The 20,133-nt window shown below is 42.6% G+C and overlaps 1 protein-coding gene across 9 annotated transcripts in view; it reads right to left on the minus strand.

Annotated features, from left to right (window-relative positions):
• The window catches only part of MYO7A (myosin VIIA), a 129,224-nt gene that overhangs the window by 967 nt on the left and 108,124 nt on the right, over positions 1-20,133 (minus strand). For 8 of the 9 annotated variants that reach the window (XM_039369805.1, XM_039369803.1, XM_039369804.1 and 5 more), the window contains 7 exons: positions 19,321-19,434; positions 18,168-18,255; positions 15,641-15,747; positions 7,506-7,691; positions 5,404-5,520; positions 4,252-4,335; positions 2,627-2,746 (listed from right to left, as the gene is read on the minus strand). In XM_039369805.1, coding sequence (XP_039225739.1) covers positions 2,627-2,746; positions 4,252-4,335; positions 5,404-5,520; positions 7,506-7,691; positions 15,641-15,747; positions 18,168-18,255; positions 19,321-19,434 — 816 coding nt within the window. Of the gene's footprint in view, positions 1-2,626; positions 2,747-4,251; positions 4,336-5,403; positions 5,521-7,505; positions 7,692-14,236; positions 14,280-15,640; positions 15,748-18,167; positions 18,256-19,320; positions 19,435-20,133 lie in introns of those variants that run through there. The other variant, XM_039369807.1, reaches the window with a different exon arrangement.

Genomic DNA, 20,133 nt, shown 5'->3' on the forward strand with positions numbered 1-20,133 from the left:
GGGCAAAAAAGTTCGGATATAATATAGAATTGGAGAAATGGGAAAAAATATGGGAAATAAATATAAAATTGACTATGTCAGTGGCATTCAAGGAAAACCAGTTGAAAATGTTTTACAGATGGCATCTTCCACCTGCAAAGCTTGCCAAGATGTTCCAGAATAATTCGCCAACATGTTGGAAATGTAAAAAAGTACATGGAACATATTATCATCTATGGTGGACATGCCCAGTTGCAAAAAAAATACTGGTCTACAATAAGAAAATGGATCCAAGAAATAATAGACCAACCTGTAGACTGGAAACCAGAGATCTTTTTGTTGGGTATTTTAAATAGAAAATATAGTAAAGAAATATGATACTTAATTTTACACATAATAACGGCGGCAAGAATAGCATATGCACAGTGCTGGAAAAATGAGAATATACCATCAGAGGAAGAAGTAATAAGAAAAATCCTGGACTGTGCTGAGATGGACAAATTAACAAAAGAGATAAAACAAAAGGAAGACACAGAGTACTATATAACATGGAACAAGTGGTATGTCTGGTTGGAGACTAGAAATAATAGAGGAGAATAAATATGGAAAGGTCAAAAGTGAAAATATGAGTATAATAATGTATAATAATAATATGAATTATTCTTAGTAAGAAGTAGAACATGAAGGAAGAAAAATGTAAATAAGAAATAATGGGGCTATAAGGACAAATATTTAAAGAAGAATAAGGGGGAAATGTAAATATTAGATTACCGTTACGTAATTGCTGTAAAAAAAAAAAAGGAGGAGTATATATTGTGTGTGTATGTGTGTTATGTTTTGCTTTGTTCTGTTTTGTCTTGTTGGTTAAAAATAATCATCATATTAATGCATCCTTTTCTTTCCATTCATTTAAACTGCCCTATCATCAATCCTTTACAGTCCTTATTTTAGTTTATTTCTCCCACCAAATTTTAAGTAATTTTTACTGGTGACAATTAGTTTCATTTACATTGACAAACTTGGTTCTGTTTTTTCCATATAAGCCATCTCACATTTTTATGTTTCTTAAGTTTTAAATATATTGGTAAAAAAAAAAGAGGGGAAAAGAGAAAGAATGAAGAAAAATAAAATAAAAAAATAAAATAAAATAAAAAATAAAAGAGAATAGAAGAAAGCAGTAATAACAGAATAGAGGAAATAACATAGTACTTAAAATATATATTTGGTTGCCCAAATTTCTGTGGCTGAGGGAGACGCCTCTGAGGTGAATTCTGATCCGTTTTGCGAGCTTTCTTGCCCCTCCCCCGTTGTTAAGTGAGTTAGTCACGCAGTCGTTAAGTGAATCTGGGTTCCCCCCGCTGGCTTTGCTTGTCAGAAGGGGATCGCGTGACACACACCCTCCCAGCAGACTGCAAGCGTCATAAATAGGAGTCAGTTGCCCAAGTGTCTGAATTTTGATCACGGGACCGTGGGGAGGCTGCGACGGTCGTAAGGGTGAAAAAACGGTCCTAAGTCACTTTTTTCAATGCTGTTGTCATTTCAAACGGTCACTAAACAAATGGTTGTAAGTTGCATTTTTGTTGGTGGGAGAGCCAGCCTTTTTTGGGGGGGGGGTCCCAAGGGTGCTTTTCAGAACGGAAGAAAAATAGAATAGAACAGAATAGAACAGAACAGAATAGAATAGAATAGAAGGATGGGATATGGGATATGGGATATAGAATAGAATAGAATAGAATAGAATAGAATAGAATAGAATAGAATAGAATAGAATAGAATAGAATAGAAGATAGGACAGGACAGGGCAGGAAAGGAAAGGAATATAGATTATAATAAAAATACAGAATAAAATAGAAATTAATAGAATATAATAGAGTAGAGTAGAATAGAATAGAAAATATGGAATAGGATAGAATAGAACAGAACAGAACAGAACAGAATAGAGGATACGACGGGGCAGGGTAGGACAGCGCAGGAAAGGAAAGGAATATAGATTATACTAAAAATACAGAATAGAATAGAAATTAATAGAATATAATAGAGAAGAGTAGAGTAGAATAGAAAATATGGAATAGAGACTAGACTAGACTAGACAAGACTAGAATAGAAAATCTGGAATAGAACAGAACAGAACAACAGAACAGAACAGAACATAGGATAGGACAGAAAAGAACAGATCAGAGGATAGGATAGGACAGGACAGGATAGGATAGGATAGGAATATAGATTATAATAAAAATACAGAATAGAATAGAAATTAGAATAGAATAGAATAGAATAGAATAGAATAGAATAGAATAGAATAGAATAGAAATAGAATAGAATTGAAAATATGGAGTAAAATAGGATAGGATAGGACAGAATAGGACAGAATAGAATAGCAGAGCTGGAAGGGACCTTGGAGGTCATCTAGTCCAACCCTCTGCCCAATCAGGAGACCCATTGCTGACAGATGTTTCTTGGACGAGAAGAGAAACGTTGTCAAGGAAAAACAACAACAACAACAAAATCCAGTTGCCTTTGGAAGAGCATCCTTGGGACACCAACCATGAACCCGGGAAGACCGAGCATCTCCAGGGAGATGCCCGGCCATTTCTTTCCCCGCTTCCCGTCTGCCATCCTCCTCTGCCCGGCCACGTTTTCTCCTTACCAGCGACGTCTCGCACAGCAACTTGCTCCCTCGCACCAAATTGCCGATGGTGATATGGAAATAGGTGTTGCCGCTGCTCCAGTTGGAGATCTTGGTGAAGGGATGGGTGATGAGGATGTCCTGGAGACACGGAGAAGACACGTTACGCGCCTTTGAGCGAGCCCGTCACCCGTCTGTCGTCTTCAGTTCTCCCAGACTACGGTCCCCACCTACAGCTTGTCCTCGACTTACAACCGTTCCGTTAGCCACCGTTCAAAGTCACAACGGCACTGAAAAAGTGACCGAGGACTGTTTTTCACACTTACGACCATGGCACGGTCACGTGACTTACAGTGGTATTCTTGCAAACGGACTCGCAGTTATGACGGTCGCAACGTCCCCGGGGCTCGCGTGATCCCCTTTTGTGACCATTTGACAAGCAAAGTCCACGGGGGGGGGGGGGGAGAAGCCGGCTTCGCTTAATGATCATGTAATTTAACGACTGCAGCGATTCGCTTAACAGATGCAGCGAGAAAAGTCGTAAGAATGGGGCAAAGCTCAGTTAGCAAATTTTTCACTTAGCAACAGAAATTGTGGTCGTAAAACGAGGATTACCTGTACAGGATTTGAAGGTCTTCCAGGCAATCCTTCCAGTGTTGGAAAGCAGTGTGAAGCGGTATATAAGTCTACGTTCTGTTGCTATCGCGATTCCCTTTGCTAAGCCAGGCAGTTGCGCCCCACTTTATGACCTCCTTCGTCACTGTTAAGTTAATCACTGCAGATGTTACGTCACTAGCACAGTTGTTAAGTGTAGCTGGCTTCCCCTTGGACTTCACTTGTATGACGGGTGCAAAAGGAGATCACGTGACCCAGGGACACTGCAACTGTCATAAGTACTATCCAGTTACCGAGCCTCTGAATTTTGATCACCTGATTATGGGGATGCTGTAAAGGTCATAACTGTGAAAAAGTCATAAATCCCTTTTTTCAGTGCCGTTGTAACTTTGAATGGTCACTACATGAACTGTTGTAAGTCGAGGACTACCTATATTTAAAGCTTCCTTCTCCTTGCTCACACAGATACACTGAGTAACACCCTGCTAAGGCATAATCAATCAATCAATCACAATCCTTGGTTGTATAAACAGAGGCACAGAATCAAGATCATGTGAGGTATTAGCACCGCTTTATAAAGCCTTAGTAAGGCCACCCCTGGAATATTGCATCCAGTTTTGGTCACCACATGACAAAAAAGATGTTGAGACTTTGGAAAAAGTGCAGAGAAGAGCAACTAAGATGATTAAAGGCCTGGAGACAAAAACCAATGAAGAACGGTTGCAGGATTTGGGTTTGGCTAGTCTAGAGAAAAGGAGAAATAGGGGAGACATGATAGCAGCGTTCCAGTATCTGAGGGGCTGCCCCAAAGAAGAGGGAGTCAATTAATTTTCCAAAGCACCAGAAGGCAAGACGAGAAACAACGGGTGAGAACTAATCAAGGAGAGACGCAACCTAGAATGGAGGAGAAACTTCCTAACAGTGAGGACAATTAACCAGTGGGACAGCTTGCTACCAGAAATCGTGGGTGCTTCATTATTGGAGGTTTTTTTTAAAAAGAGACTACAAAGCAATCAACTGAAAAGACCCACCTTGCTTTTACGGTCAATGAGGCTGACGCCGTGTTTGTTGATGGCGACCAGGAGCAGTTCTGGATAATTTGGGTCAGTGGTTTGCTGTGGAGAAAGGAAGGCGGAGGTGTGTTAGTCGGCTGGGAAAGTGAAGTTGCAAATTAGTGAGCAGGATTGTTGCCACCACAGCTCTCTTCTACGGCTGGGAAATTCAGGGATTTCAAATCCCCCTGTTTTAAAGTCACTAAGGTTGAGAGAAAGACTGGTTTAGGGGTCCATGAGAGGTGTCACCCCCACAGCTCTCCTCTCCGAGTGGGGTCCCTGGAAACAAGGGGGATATTTGCTGCTCCATCACTGGAGGTTTTTAAGAAGAGACGGGACAGCCACTTGTCTAAGATGGTATAGGCTCTCCTGCTTGAGTAGGGGGTTGGACTAGATGACCTCCCAGATCTCTTCCAGCTCTATTCTATTCTGTTCTGTTCTGTTCTGTTCTGTTCTATTCTATTCTAGTCTGTTCAATTCTATTATATTCTATTCTAGTCTAGTCTAGTCTGTTCTGTATTTCTATTCTGTAATTCTATTCTATTCTATTCTATTCTATTCTATTCTATTCTATTCTATTCTATTCTATTCTGCGTTCCGTTCCATTCCATTCCATTCCGTTCCATTCCATTCCATTCCATTCTATTCTGCGTTCTATTCCATTCCATTCCATTCTGCGTTCTATTCCATCCCATTCCATTCCATTCTATTCCGTTCCGTTCCATTCCATTCCATTCCATTCTATTCTATTCTGCGTTCTATTCCATTCCATTGTATTCCATTCCGTTCCGTTCCATTCCATTCCATTCCATTCTATTCTGTGTCTATTCCATTCCATTCCATTCTATTCCATTCCGTTCCATTCTGCATTCTATTCTATTCTATTCTATTCTATTCTATTCTATTCTATTCTATTCTATTCTATTCTATTCTATTCTATTCTATTCTATTCTATGTTCCATTCCATTCTATGTTCTGTTCCGTTCCGTTCCACTCCACTCCACTCCATTCCATTCCATATTTTCTATTCTGTTCTCCTGACCCCAGCACCTGCTCTTCAAGGTAGTCCACCAAACAACCGGACTCCTTCCCCACATCTTGAGCTCATTCCAAGATGGGGCCCGTCCTCACCTTCACTTCGAAGAAAGCCGAGCCAAACGTGGGCCACCGGAAGACAATCTTGAGGAACGCCAGCTTCGCCTCTTCCCTCGTTTTGCCCGCATGCTTATTGAAGTACGCCACGATGGACTGCAAGAGAGAGCAGAGTCACAAGCGTCACAATCTATCACACCGGATGTCCCCCTATCTTAAGAATACCGAATGCACGAACTGGCCTCATAGGTCTGGTAAATCTGGTTTGGGTGCAGGCTTAGGAGGATTCTCGCTGGGATGTTCGGAAAACGGACAAAACTTTGCCCAAACTAGAAAGAATGGAATAAATGGTTTGTGTAGTTCAGCAAGTCACGTTTGGCTTTGATCTCATGGTCAAGGCCCACTCTCTTGACCTTTGTGACCCACGGAGCCACTGAGTCAAACACCACTAGATTTCTTTCTTGTCCCTTTCTGTAGACAAGGATCAAGGATATACATTGGGGGAGAAGACATAGAACATAGAATGATAAAGTTGGAAGGGACCTTGGAGGTCTTCTAGTCCAACCCCATGCTCAAGCTATGCCATTTCAGACCAGTGGCTGTCCAGTCTCTGTTTAAAAGCCTCCAGTGATGGAGCACCCACAACTTCTGAAGGCAGGTTCCATTGATTGGTTGCTCTCACCACTGGGAAATGTCTCCTTAGTTCTAGGTTGCTTCTTTCCTTGGTTAGTTTCCATCCGCTGTTTCTTGTCTCGCCTTTTGGAAAATAGTTTGAACCCCTCATCTTGGTTGGAACCCCTCAAAACCGTTCCTCATATAAGGAATAGTTGCTGGAATTGGGTATGTCTACTTTAATGAAGTAGATCCTGAAGTTGAAACTCAAATACTTTAGCCACCTAATGAGAAGGAAAGACTCACTGGAGAAGGGCCTAATGCTGGGAAAGATGGAGGGCAAGAGAAGAAAGGGATGACAGAGAATGAGATGGCTGGATGGAGTCCCTGAAGTAGTAGGTGTGAACTTAAATGGACTCCAGAAGATGGTAGAGGACAGGAAGACCTGGAGGAATGTTGTCCATGGGGTCGCGATGGGTCAGACATGACTTCGCAATTAACAACAACAACTTTAATGAAGAGAAGGACGAGGGGGGACAGGATAGTCACGTTCCAGTATCTCAGGGGATGCCCCAAAGAAGAGGGAGTCAAGCTATTCTCCAAAGCGCCTGAAGGCAGGACAAGAAGCAACGGATGGAAACTAGCCAAAGAGAGAAGCAACTTAGAACTGAGGAGAAATTTCCTGACAGTGAGAACAATTAACCAGTGGAACAACCTGCCTCCAGAAGTGGTGAATGCTCCAACACTGGAAGTTTTTAAGAAGAGACTGGACAGGCATTTGTCTGAAATCCTACAGGGTTTCCTGCCTGAGCAGAGGGTTGGACTAGATGACCTCCAACGTCCCTTCCAACATCATCATCATCATCATCATCATCATCGGAACACTGCTATCATGTCTCCCCATGTCCTTTTTTTTCTAGACCTATCCAATTCCTGCAACCATTATTCATATATTTTTGCCTCCAGGCCCCTGATCATCTTTGTTGCTCTTCTCTGCACTCTTTCCAGAGTCTCAACATCTTTTATACATTGTGGTGACCAAAACTGGATGCAATATGTTCCAAGTGTGGTCTTACTACAGATACAATACAGGTAGTCCTTGACTTACAATGGAGGCCAAAATTTATGCTGCAAGGTGAGACATTTGTTAAACGAGTTTTGCCCCGTTTTACGACTTTTCCTGCCATCGTTCTTAAGCAAATCCCTGCAGCTGTCAAGCTAGTCACACGGCTGTTTAAGTGAGTCGGGCTTTCCCCATTGTCAGAAGGTCGCAAAAGGGGATCACGTGACCCTGGGACACTGCGACCGTCACAAATATGAGTCAGTTGCCCAGTGTCTGAATTTCGGTCACATGACCCTGGGGATGTTGAAATGGTCGTAAGTGTGAAGAACGGTCATAAGTTTCTTTTTTTCCCAGTGCCGTTGTAACTTGAAACGGTCACTAAATGAACTGTCGTAAGTCAAGGACTACCTGAAGACAGATAGACAGAAACAGAGATGGAAGTAGACAATTGCCGGAGCAAACTTACTCTCTTCCAATCATCCGGGGACAGCTGTCGAATGAGAGGTTCGGGCACCAGGTCCTTGAGAAGTTTCGGAATATTAGGAAAAGAGGATTTGTCATCTTCAAATTTCACCCTATAGATCAGGGCTCCAAGCTGTAGGACTTCTTCCCGGCTGCACTTATGGTAGCCACGAAGATATTTTGGTAATTCCTGTGCCGTGAAGAAAATCAGATGGTGGTCAGGCGACGTTCTGAATCGTCTCAAAAGCTGGTGAAGAAAATAACGGGGTTCTGGATGCTTTCTGAACTTAAGAATCCCAAAGGTGTTTTTTTTTTTAGAAGACAACTGGATTTTCTCATTTTTCTCTGAAGACGTTTCGCTTCTCATTCCAAGAAGCTTCTTCAGCTCTGACCGGGTGGTGGGAGAAGGGAAGGATTTATACTCCTTGCAGAAAAACTGGTCATTTGCATCCTTTTAGCAAGTTGTTGAGACCACTTGGAGGTTTTTCTGTGTCCTCTGGATCACCCTGAGTGCTGCAAATGGGTGTGAAGCCTTCTTGGAACTACTGATTGTGTTGTAGACTAGAGATGGATGATGCCGTTTATATTTATATTCCTTGTAGACAGCTGGTCATTTGCCTCCTTTTAGCGAGTCGTTGAGGCCACTTGGAGGTTTATCTGTGTCCTCTGGATCACCCTGAATGCTGCAAATGGGTGTGAAGCCTTCTTGGAACTACTGAAAGGACTGTGTTGTAGATTGGAGATGGATGATGTTGTTTATATTTATATTCCTTGTAGACAGCTGGACATTTGCCTCCTTTTAGTGAGTCGTTGAGACCACTTGGAGGTTTGTCTGTGTCCTCGGGGCCACCTGAGTGGTGCAAATGGGTGTGGAGCCTTCTTGGAATTGCTGAAAGGATGGTGTTGTAGACTGGAGATAGATAGATCACTCATTTGACCCTGAGGATGCAGGTAAACCTGCAAGTGGCCTCAACGACTCTCTAAAAGAAAGCAAATGATCAGCTGTCTGCAAGGAGTATAAATCCTTCCCTTCCCCTCCATCCAGTCAGAGCTGAAGAAGCTTCTGGTATGAGAAGCGAAACGTCTTCAAAGAAAAAACAAGCAAGTCCAGTTGCCTCCTAAAAAAGTACCTTTGGGGCAACCCTGACCTGGATGACTGAGAATCTCTATAGACATCTGAATTTGAGTCTTTTCTCGCAGACGTTTCATTGCCCAACTAGGTAACATCATCAGTGCTAGAAGGGAAGAGGCTTTGCTCTCTGTTTATATACTAGTGCAGTGGTTCTCAACCTTTTTAATGACGCGACCCCAACTGGTCGTAAGTCGAGGACTACCCAACCGGTCGTAAGTCGAGGACTACCCAACCGGTCGTAAGTTGAGGACTACCCAATCGGTCGTAAGTCAAGGACTTTCCCTGCCCGGGAGCGCCGCGCATGCGTGGTGCCGCCCCCTGCGCCGGCCGAGGCGTAGCTGGCAAGCGGCAGAGACAGCGCAGGCCGACCACCGGCTGGGCCACCAGCTGGCCCAGCCCAAGGGAGGTAAGGCACCCGCCGGGCCCCACGCGTGCCAGCAACCTTCCCTGTGCTCGCCGGCCTCCCACCTCCCACCCCTGGCCCTCTTTTCCTTACATGTTTAGTAGTTGCTCAGCAGGGAGGGGTGGAAGCTTCCAGACAGCTCGCCTTTGCTGCAGACAACTTGCAGCCCCGTTTGCAGACTGGGACTTTTGGCGGGCTCAGCAGGGCAGAGACAGCCTGGACAATTCCTATTGGCTTTTGAAAGCCAATAGAATTAGACTCTATTCAAGAGAGTCTATTCTATTGGCTTTCAAAAGCCAATAGAATAAAAGGGAGTAGCACAGCTAAGGAAAAGGGGGGAAAAATGGCGGACTGCGTTGTTTGGCGACCCCCGTGAAATGGTCGTTCGACCCCAAATGGGGTCGCGACTCACAAGTTGAGAACCACTGGACTAGTGGCTTGCCCTGGCAGTGTTAATGGGAGTGATTTGGGTGGTTCGTTGCCTAAGCTGTTGTTCTTGGTGCTTTCTGAGCCTGGTTGTTTTCCTGTAGATATTTCCTGACCCAACTAGAGAATAGCATCAGTGCTATTGTAGAAAGGAGTGGGGATTCTTCTCTACAAGCAAGCTACTTGTTTATAACCAGAGAGCAGCCCTCAGTCCCTTCTGGCACTGATGATGTTACCTAGTTGGGTCTTGAAATGTCTGCAAGGAAACCACCACATCAACACTGAGCTACAAATAAACAGTGGTTTACTGTTAGCTTGTTTGGCAATTCCTTGACTGGGAAATTGTTTCCTTTTCTAGTGTTGGTCTAATGTTCTTGGTGATTCCTCGATTAGGCTGTTGTTTGGTGTTTCGGTTGTCTGAGCTGGGGATTGCTCGACTAAACTAGCACTTCTAGCACTGATGATGTTACCTAGTTGGGTAAAGAAACATTTGCAAGAAAACAACCAGGAACCCCACAGTAAACTTAATCAAGGAATCGCCAACAACATTCCCATCAACGTTGTTTTACGTCGAGGACCATCTGTACAGCAGTCGTTCAGCAAAACAATTCCGCAGTTTTGCTGAAAACAGGAAGAATGTACCATAATGTGCCATAAATGCATGCATACTTGCATACCATGTTTCCCTGAAAATAAGAGCAGGTATTATTATTATTATTATCATTATTATTATCATTATTATTATTGCCTCCAAAAGAAGCACCAGGTCTTACTTTGGGGGTAGGCCTTACCTCCGGCACCAACAGCGCCACCCAACTGGTCCACTTTTTCTGGGACCAAAGCTCTGCGGCTGCATTTGGGCCTGCATTTTGCAGTTCAGGCCTTTCCGGAAGGCCTAAACAGCCAAGTACCGAGCTATGGATTCAATCCATAGCTCGGTGCTCGGCTGCAGAGATCTTGCAGAACCGAGGTACGGATTGAACCCATAGCTTGGTTCTCGGTTGCAGAGGCCTTCGGGAAAGGCCCGTGACTGAGATATGCAGGCCTGGCTGCAAAAGAGACCTCAGAAGAAGAAATGGGCCGGCGAGGAGAGGCCTGACTGCAAGGTAAGTGGGTGCAGGGCAGGTGGGCAGCTACACACCACCCACCCCCGCTTGATTTTTAGGTGTGCGGCTTCACCCCAAAACTAGGGCTTATTTTCAGGGTAGGGCTTCTATTAGGCCCACCCCCAAAAATCAAGCTAGGGCTTATTGTTGGTGTAGGCCAGGGGTGGGCAACCTTGGCTCTTTTATGACTCGTGGACTTCAACTCCCAGAATTCCTCAGCCAGCATGGGGGAACTATGGCCCCTTCATGACTCGTGGACTTCAACTCTCAGAATTCCTGAGCCAGCGTGGGGAAACTATGGCTCTTTTATGACTCATGGACTTCAACTCCCAGAATTCCTCAGCCAGCATGGGGGAACTCTGGCCCCTTCATGACTTGCGGACTTCAACTCTCAGAATTCCTGAGCCAATATGAGGGAACTATGGCCCTTTTATGACTCATGGATTTCAACTCCCAGAATTCCTGAGCCAGCATGGCTCAGCTTGGAAACCTCTCCCTTTCCCCTCAGCATGGCTGGCTCAGGAATTCTGGGAGTTGAAGTCCACGAGTCATAAAAGAGCCAAGGTTGCCTACCCCTCGCGTAGGCCTTACTTTCGGGGAAACACGGTACATACAAACCAGAAGAATGTATCAGAATGTACATCCCAGTTGCCAAGGGCCCAAATTTTGCTCACATGAGCACAGCAATGTTGCAACCGTCATAAATGTGAAAAATAGCCATAGTCATTTTTTCCCCCAGTGCCATTGTAACTTCGGCCACTAAAGCAATGGTCGTATGTCAAGGACTACCTTATTAAAGGAATTCTGACCATCTTGCATAATCCCCATATGCACAAAAACATGTTTTCGGCCTTCAAGTCCCACAGGCAAAAGTAATACGTTTCCAAAATATTTGAGCAGACATCCTTCGCTCCTGTATCCAAGGTGCTCAAAGAGGACAAGCAACTGGGATGGCCTCCCGTTCTGAAGTGAACAACAATAAAGCTGGAAGGGACCTTGGAGGTCATCTAGTCCAACCCCCTGCTCAGGCAGGAAACCCTACACCATTTCAAACAAATGGCTATCCGGTCTCTTTCTTATTTATTTATTTATTTATTTATTTATTTATTTTTAAAATTTATAACCCGCCCCACTCCCGAAGGACTCTGGGCGGCTAACAATAAAAAACACATAAAACATAACAAAACAACAGTACAATAACAGTCATCCAGGGGTTAGGTTTTATAAACCCTAGGCCTGCCGGAAAAGCCAGGTCTTAAGTAGCTTACGGAAGACCAACAGGGTGGGAGCGGTCCTAATCTCCGGGGGGGGGAGCTGGTTCCAAGACGTGGGCGCCATCACAGAGAAGGCCCTCCTCCGCGGCCCCGCCAAATGGCACTGCTTGGCCGACAGGGCCTGAAGGAGGTCCAGCCTGTGGGATCGAACCGGACGTAGGGAACTATGAGGTAGTAGGCGGTCTCGCAAATAGCCTGGCCCTGAGCAATATAGAGCTTTTTTTTTTTTTTTATTGAAAATTTTTAAATTTTTACAAAAACAAATCCCCTTCCCATACCCCCCCCCAACCCTACCTCACCCCCCTCCTCCCCAACCTCCCAAACCCTCCCCTGAACTTCCCAGAGCTAAGTACAGGCTTAATTAAGAAAAAAACTTAAAACACTTTTAAAACCTAAACAAATTTAAATACAATCATCATTCTATATAAACTCCCTCCAAAAACGCAAATTTAAACATTACTTTCTTTGAATATCTATGCCTATAATATAAAATCTAATTTCTCCCTCTTTCTTTATCCTAATACAAAAAAATAAACATATAAACCTTTGTTATACCATTAAAACTAAATACTCTTAGAAAACTTAAACTAAATACATATTTCCTTCAATCTTCATAATCTTCTCACCTATCCAAAAAAAAAAAACTTAAAAATCCTAAACAAATCTAAGCGAATTATTTTCTCTTAAAAATATTAATAATAATATTTAAAAACTTGAAACACTTTTAAATCCTAAACAAGTCTAAATACAATCATCATTCTATATAGATTTCCTCCAAAAACACAGATTTAAACATTACTTTCTTTCCTAAACAAATCTAGACATTTAATTAAACAAATTATTTTCTCTTAGAAATATTAATAATAATATTTAAAAACCAAATTTAAGCATTACTTGAAACTTAAACAAGTTATACTCCCTTCGAAACACAAATTTATTAGAATCCCCTCACTGAAATAAACAAATTATAATCCCTTCAAAACACAAGTTTAAACAATATTATCATTAAAGGTTTAAAACTTAAAGCTGAAATATATTATTATCCCAAAACACATGTTTAGACATTACATAAGACATTTTCCAAAAACGATATAAGTTTTACTTCTCCCACAATCTCAATAGTAAACTTCTTGTCTAAAGTTCTCATTCAATGTCCATAATTTTCTGTCCAATAACCAGTTGCATCCACTATAAACACAAACTTCTTATCTAAAATTTTCATTCAATATCCATAATCTTCTGTCTAATAGCCAGTTGCATCTACTATAAGCACAATCCATATCAGTCTCTCTTGCCCGCAAGCATCGAAAAGAATGCGTGGAATTCTGCCCTTGAAGATCGCTCCAAAGAGTTTGTAAGTCCTGGTTGACCCCCAAGCTCAGGAATCAGTACCTGTGAAACTTCCTCAACCTCCTTCTTCTGTTGGTCTTTCTCTTTACATTTATATGTTTTCCCAATTTCCATTTCTGAAGATTGCTCCAAAGACTTTGTAGGTCTAACTTCCGAAGCCAATACAGGTAAGGATTCCTTAAATTCCTCCTTGTGTTGATCTTTACAATTGTAAGTTATACAAGTTATCCTCTGCCCGTTCCTCTCTTGTTGATGCCCCTCAAACTGAGATTTCCCAATTTCCATTTCAGGCAGCAATTCCACCCTTGAAGATTGCTCCAAAGACTTTGTAGGTCCAACATCTCCCAGAGATTCAGAGACCACTGAATATGAAACTTCCTTAACCTTCTTCTGTTGCTGCTTTTCTTTGGAATTATGTGCTACACAAGTTGTCTTCTGCTCCTCGATCTGGACTTGTTGAGACCTAATAGATGGCGATGCACATACCCCCAGGACCGAAGTATAAAAATCTTTTGCTTGAGAAACAGTATTAAGTCTATGACATGTCCCCAGGTAGTTCACCACCATTCCAGTCGGAACATCCCATCTAAATAGAATTTTTCTCTTTTTAAGTTCATTTGCTAGAAAAGCAAACTCCTTTCTTCTTCTTAAAATTTTAGATGGGATCTCCTTAAAAATTATAACATCTTGTGAAGCAATTTGAAATCTCTTCTTATAATAGGCTTGCACAATTTCATTGCGTAAAGATCTTTTACCAAAGTAAATTACCACATCTCTTGGCAGATTCTTCTGTGCTGCCCCACAGAGTTAACCCTAAATAATTTTTCAATTTCACTAAGTATTCCCTCTTTTTCTTTATTCAAAATCAATGCAAAGTCCTTTGCAACCATCTCTTTCAAATCTCCTTGCAAAGACTCTTCCAGGCCTCTGATTCTTAAGGCATATTCCATTTGTCCATATTGAAGCATAAGAATCTCATTTTCCATTTCTTTTTCCATACTTTCAATTTTCCCCTCCATTATGTCCACTTTTTCATCTACCTCTTCCACATGGGAGTTCACCTTTTCAAGAACAGAAGCAACTCCTTCTAAAGCCAAAACAAAATCTTGTCTCAAGATCTTATTATTTTCCTCTAAAATCTTTTTCATTTCTGCCCTAATTTGAATTATAACATCTCCCATCATGTTTTGCAAATCCTTCATAGTTATTAGCTGACCCCCAGAAGAGGGTGAAACTGTTGATTTAGAAGCTGTAGAAATCCCTGGACGCTTTGGAGCCATCTTAAAGAAAAACCTTTAGCCCTTCTTAAAAAATTATAAAAAGTCCTTCAAAAATCATAACTCCCTCCAAAGAAGGTCATTATAATAAAAAGAAAAAAGGGAAAAAGAAAAAAAAAGGAAGAGAAAAAGAATTAAAAAAAGGCTTTACTCCTTCTTAAAAATTGCAAAAAATTAAACAGAAAAAAGTCCTTCAAAAAAGGGTCATTACAATAAAAAGAAGGGAGAAGAAAAAAAAAAAAATTAAATAGAAAAAGTCCGTTCCAAAAAAATACTTAGAGATACCAAAAACAACCATTCCAATCATAAGAAAATAAAAAGGGAAAGGGAAAGGAAAGAAAGAGAAACACCAAAAAGCCTGCCGGTCAGCATTCTAACTTCAAAAAAAAAAAAAAAACACCGAGAGATTTGCCGATCGCCATTTTACTTTCCCTTTCAACAAAGAAAAAAAAAATAAAAAAAGAGAATAAAAATAGAAGCAAGTCTTAAAACTTAAAATCCAAATAAATCAAAGAAAGCAAAAACTAAATCCTCTACTCAGCTCTGTCCGTTTATAAAAAAAAACTCACCAGTTCTCTTTAAGCACGGAGGTGTTTGCAGCGGCTCGTTTTGTCCCTGAGGACAAAAACAGCTGGGAAGTCTGAACTCTGTGGGAGCACTCCTTTCACCCCCCCCCAAAAAATTTGGGGGGTGCAAAAGAGGCTCTACCACTATTCAGACACTCTCTACCCCCCCCCTTTGCCCGGGAGGGGGATTTTGAACCGCTGAACAGCTGATGTCTGCTGTTCATAGCGGTTCTTACACTTACCCAGGAGAGACGGCTACAAAGTAGCCGCCATCGCGCGCGCAAAATCCACCGGAAGTCCCAATATAGAGCTTTAAAGGTAATAACCAACACCTTGAATTGGACCCGGAGACCAATAGGCAACCAGTGCAGCTCACGGAGGATAGGTGTAACGTGGGTGTATCGAGGAGCACCCACTATCACTCGCGCGGCTGCATTCTGGACCAACTGTAGTCTCCGAATACTTTTCAAGGGTAGCCCCATGTAGAGCGCGTTGCAGTAGTCCAAACGTGAGGTGACGGAACCAGGAGCCGCGTGAAGGAATGTCCAACCGTAATCTGGTTTAGATTCTTCCGCTGATGAACCTTGCAGATTTGGGAGACATACCTGATAATAATGGAAAATGGAATCGGCCATTGAATCTTTCCCAGGCATGGTGTTGGTCCAAAGCTTTTTCATGAAAAAGACTTGGTAGGTGAGGGAAGGCACAAGACCTAGGAAGCAAAATCAGGGCAACATTCAAAGTTGGATCTTGATTGTGCATTGTGACCCACAATTAATTTAAGGCAGTGTTTCTCAACTTGAGCACGTTTAAGATGCGTGCTACCTACAAACATTTATTAGAAGTAGAATTCGAAGAAGAAATAGTAAAAGGTCCAATGATAGCATGGGCAAGGAATATGGGTACAAATATAGAATTAGAAGAATGGGAAAGAGTATGGAACATAAAAATTGCAAACTAACACTGTCAACTGCATATAAAGAAAACCAATATAAAATGTTCTATAGATGGCATTTAACACCGGCGAGATTGGCCAGGATATATAAAAATATGAATCCGGACGGTTGGAAATGCAAAAACAAAGAGGGAACATTCTATCACATGTGGTGGCAATGCCCCAAAGCAAAGATTTATTGGGAGCCCATAAGGAGATGGATACAGGAAATAACAAAAGAACGAATCGAACTTAAACCTGAATTATTCTTATTAGGTATAATTAACCCAAAGATGAAAAAACAACTTCAACACATAACATATAATAACAGCGGCACGCATTGCATATGCGCAATGCTGGAAAGGGAAAAAAAATACCAACAAATGATATGATTATTTACAAGATACTAGAATGCGCTGAGATGTACAAACTTACTCTGGAAATCAAAGACAAAGAAGCTACAGAATTTTATGAGATATGGGACAAGTGTTACAACTGGTTAGAACTGAGGAATAAAAAAGTATGAGAAGTGATATAAATCATTGTAAATAAATGTAAGAGATATAGGACACAGTACTGTTGAGGAAAAAAATGTATTTTGTATTTTGTTTTTGTAAAGTGAAAAAGGAAAAATTAAAATTAAAAAAAAAAAGATGCGTGGACTTCAACTCCCAGAATTCCCCAGCCAGCAAATGTTAAGGAATTCTGGGAGTTGAAGTCCACACATCTTAAACGTGCTAAGATTGAAAAATATCTATAATCTATAAATAACATTAGAGGTTGTGGATGCAATTCAGAGTCCTGACTGCAGGGGGAGCTGCAGAAAGCCGTCTACCAAAGTGGACATGTCATCCAAAGGAAATAATAAATTTGTTTTTTTTTTTATTTGGGGAGAGGAAGTGGGGTGTGTGTGTCTGAGGTCCACAAAAAGGTTGCTGGCGATGCCTGCTGTAAGACTGCCCCCTCCCCAATTAGTTCTTTGTAAAGTGGCACCATTTGTTGTTTGTTCCACTAATGCGACAGGCGAGAGACACCTCTAGGATTGTCACTTTGTCACTTTCCTTCGCACAAAAAGTTAGAATCCCCGCTTGCAGAAATCTAGTGTGGCAAGAAAAAGTTCAGGACGTCTGGGAAAGAAATGGAGAACAGAAGATCGTTGTGCAAGATAGCAGCAGATTTTGGCAAACGACCGAAAAAAAAATCACCGTGCTCAAACTGTATTCGGCGTCTTGAAAAGGACACCGAGTTTGCACACAGATAGTCCTCGAGTTATGACTTATGTAAGGGAGCCTGGCCATTGGGGTTATCAATCATGACGGTTGTAAAATAATGACCACATTAGTTGCTTTATGCCTGAAGCTATCGTTTAAGGACCAGCACGAAAAAAAGGCGATAAAAATCAGATCCGTCACATGGGTGATCTGATTTACCTAAGGCCTGATTTACCTAAGATGGAAAGACCTGGGGGAAAAAAACTGGAAAAATTGGGGAAAAAACCATTTTTCCCCATTTTTTTTCCCCAACGGCTTTGGGGGGTAAAAGCCTTGAAAAAACCTGTTTGTTTCCCATTTTTTCCAAGTTTTTTTCTAAGCCTTTCCATCTTAGGTAAATCAGGCCTTAGATAAATCAGATCACCCACATCACTACAGGACACTACAGGACACTGCAAAGTTCCTGACGTGCAGTCATGTGACCGTGTTGGGGGTGTGGCCGTCAGAACTTTGAATCTGGGCCATACGGTCTGTCGTAAAATGGCCACTAAGCAACCAGTCGTAAGTTGAGGACTATTCGTGCTTCCTTTTCTAATCCTTTTTTTGAAATTGCTTGTTAACTGTTTTTCAAATATTAGGAGCCTTCGCATCTGACAAGTCTGAAAATGCCAAGGGACTTTCTTTCCATCTTTTTACAAGTTTAAGGACTCAAGCAGGATTTTTTTTTTTTTTTGGTTTTGTTTTGAACAAAAAACAAAAGAGTGATTAGAACTCTGATTTCAGAAGGTTAGAAATGGGCAATGGGTCCAGATGACTTTGAAATAAAATTCTGGAATGAATGATAAGAAAATGCTTCGGTTTTGAATTCAGTTAAAAAAAACATGACAAGATGCGATTTTGAAGGTTGGCCACCAGAGGGAACTAGAGGGAACTAGAAGGAAATAAAGATTTATGTATTGGAGTCAAGATTTACCACGAAAGATTTACCATCTTTTGCTGGCCTCGCTTTCTTGATCCAGTCGGTCAGATGCCTGACGAAGTCAAAGAAGAAGTCTCCTTCGGGGACACTGATGACCTGGAAGAAGGCAAGCAGTGCTTTCTCAACTTTGGCCCCTTGTAGATGTGCATGCTGGGGGATTCTGGGAGTTGAAATCCACCCGTCTTAAAGGGACCAAGATTGAGAACTACCGTGTTAAAGGGAAGGAAATGAACTACAGAGCTGCCAATGGAGATTCTCAGTCCTGCAGGTCAGTTATCCCAAAGGTGCTTCTTCACGAGTGATACTCACTAGCCCTGCTCCGTTCTTGCATGGCACAGAGCCTTATTTCTGCGAGCTGCGATGTGGCAGCAGTCATTTTGGCACCTTGCAGCATGGCGGCGGCCCGTTTTTGCACCCCGTGGTGCAGCGGTGCCCTGTTTCCATGCCCTGTGGCACAGCGGCAGCCCGTTTTTGCGCCCCATGGCGCAGTGTCCTGTTTTTGTGCCCCACGGCCGTGGTGCTACCATATGTGAGGGGGTGCACACACACATGCGTGTGCACTAGCCAGACTTTCCCGCAGCCGAGTGGCCTGGGCCCACTACCGGGCCATGGCCTGCAAGTTGGGGACTCCTGCCCTAGTGGTCTCCCATCCCAATATTAACAAAATCACAGAATAACAGAGTTGGAAGGGACCTGGGAGGTCATCTAGTCCAATCTCCTGCTCAGGCAGGAAACCATATATACCATTTCGGACAAATGGCTGTCCAGTCTCTTCTTAAAAACTTCCAGTGTTGGAGCATTCACTGCTTCTGGAGGCAGGTGGTTCCACTGGTTAATTGTTCTCACTGTCAGGAAGTTTCTCCTTAATTCCAGGTTGCTTCTCTCCTTGATGAGTTTCCATCCATTGCTTCTCGTCCTGCCTTCAGGCGCTTTGGAGAATAGCTTGACTCCCTCTTCTTTGGGGCAGCCCCTGAGATACTGGAAGACTGCTATCATGTCACCCATTGTCCTTCTCTTCATTAGATTAGACATACCCAATTCTTGCAACCGTTCTTTGTCTGTTTTAGGGTTTCAGCGTTAATGGACTGGGCTGGGAAAGCTTCCGTTACTACTGGATATAACTCTGATGAAAGTCTGGCCAGCTATGACTTGTAAACTCACCTTGTCCGATATCTTGATAAAAAGGCTGAATCCTTCCGATGATTTTAAGAGCAGCCGTTTGGAAATGCTTTGACAGAAATCCTTGGCCTTGGTGCCAGATTCCACTTCAAAGGCCTGGGTGAGAAACAAAGCAGAATAAATAACCTGGCTTCATACAAGCTGAGTTGAACTCTTGTGTCAGAGTGTGCAGAGTCTTATTGCGCTAGCTAACCCAGGAGTAAATACAGTAAACAGTGGTCTATATTAAATGGTGGTTTATCTTACACTATCTGCAATATCATACACCAGGAGCAATATACACACACGTGCTAATACAGCAGGATCCAACGCACCACAATTACAGCAGGAAACAGAAGAGAGAGAACACAGCAGCAGAGGCTTCCCTCTTATAGAAAGGCTGTTAAAGGGACACAGACCCTGCTGAGTCATTCCCATCATTACATCATACTGTATATCTCACATTATACAAAGTTGGAGGTTTACCTGTGTCCTCAGGCTTACTGAGTGGTGCAGTAAGTCTACAACACAGTCTACAACACAGTCCGTTCAGCAGTTCCAGGAAGGCTCCATGCCCATTTGCACCACTCAGGTGACCTTGAGGACACAGGACAAACCTCCAGGTGGTCTCAATGACTCTCTAAAACAGGGGTGTCAAACTCAATTTCATTGAGGGCCGCATCAACATTGCGGTTGCCCTGGGGGGGCTGGGGATGTGTGGCCAGAGTGAGTGCAGCCTACTGGGTGGGCGTGGATGGAGTGGCTTTGGCTACTGGGTGGGCGTGGCCAGTTCTACATCATTCGCGTCAAGGGTGC

The sequence above is a fragment of the Crotalus tigris genome, unplaced genomic scaffold, assembly GCF_016545835.1.
Source record: "Crotalus tigris isolate CLP2741 ecotype Arizona unplaced genomic scaffold, ASM1654583v1 scf7180000021252.422678, whole genome shotgun sequence".
Taxonomy (NCBI): domain Eukaryota; kingdom Metazoa; phylum Chordata; class Lepidosauria; order Squamata; family Viperidae; genus Crotalus; species Crotalus tigris.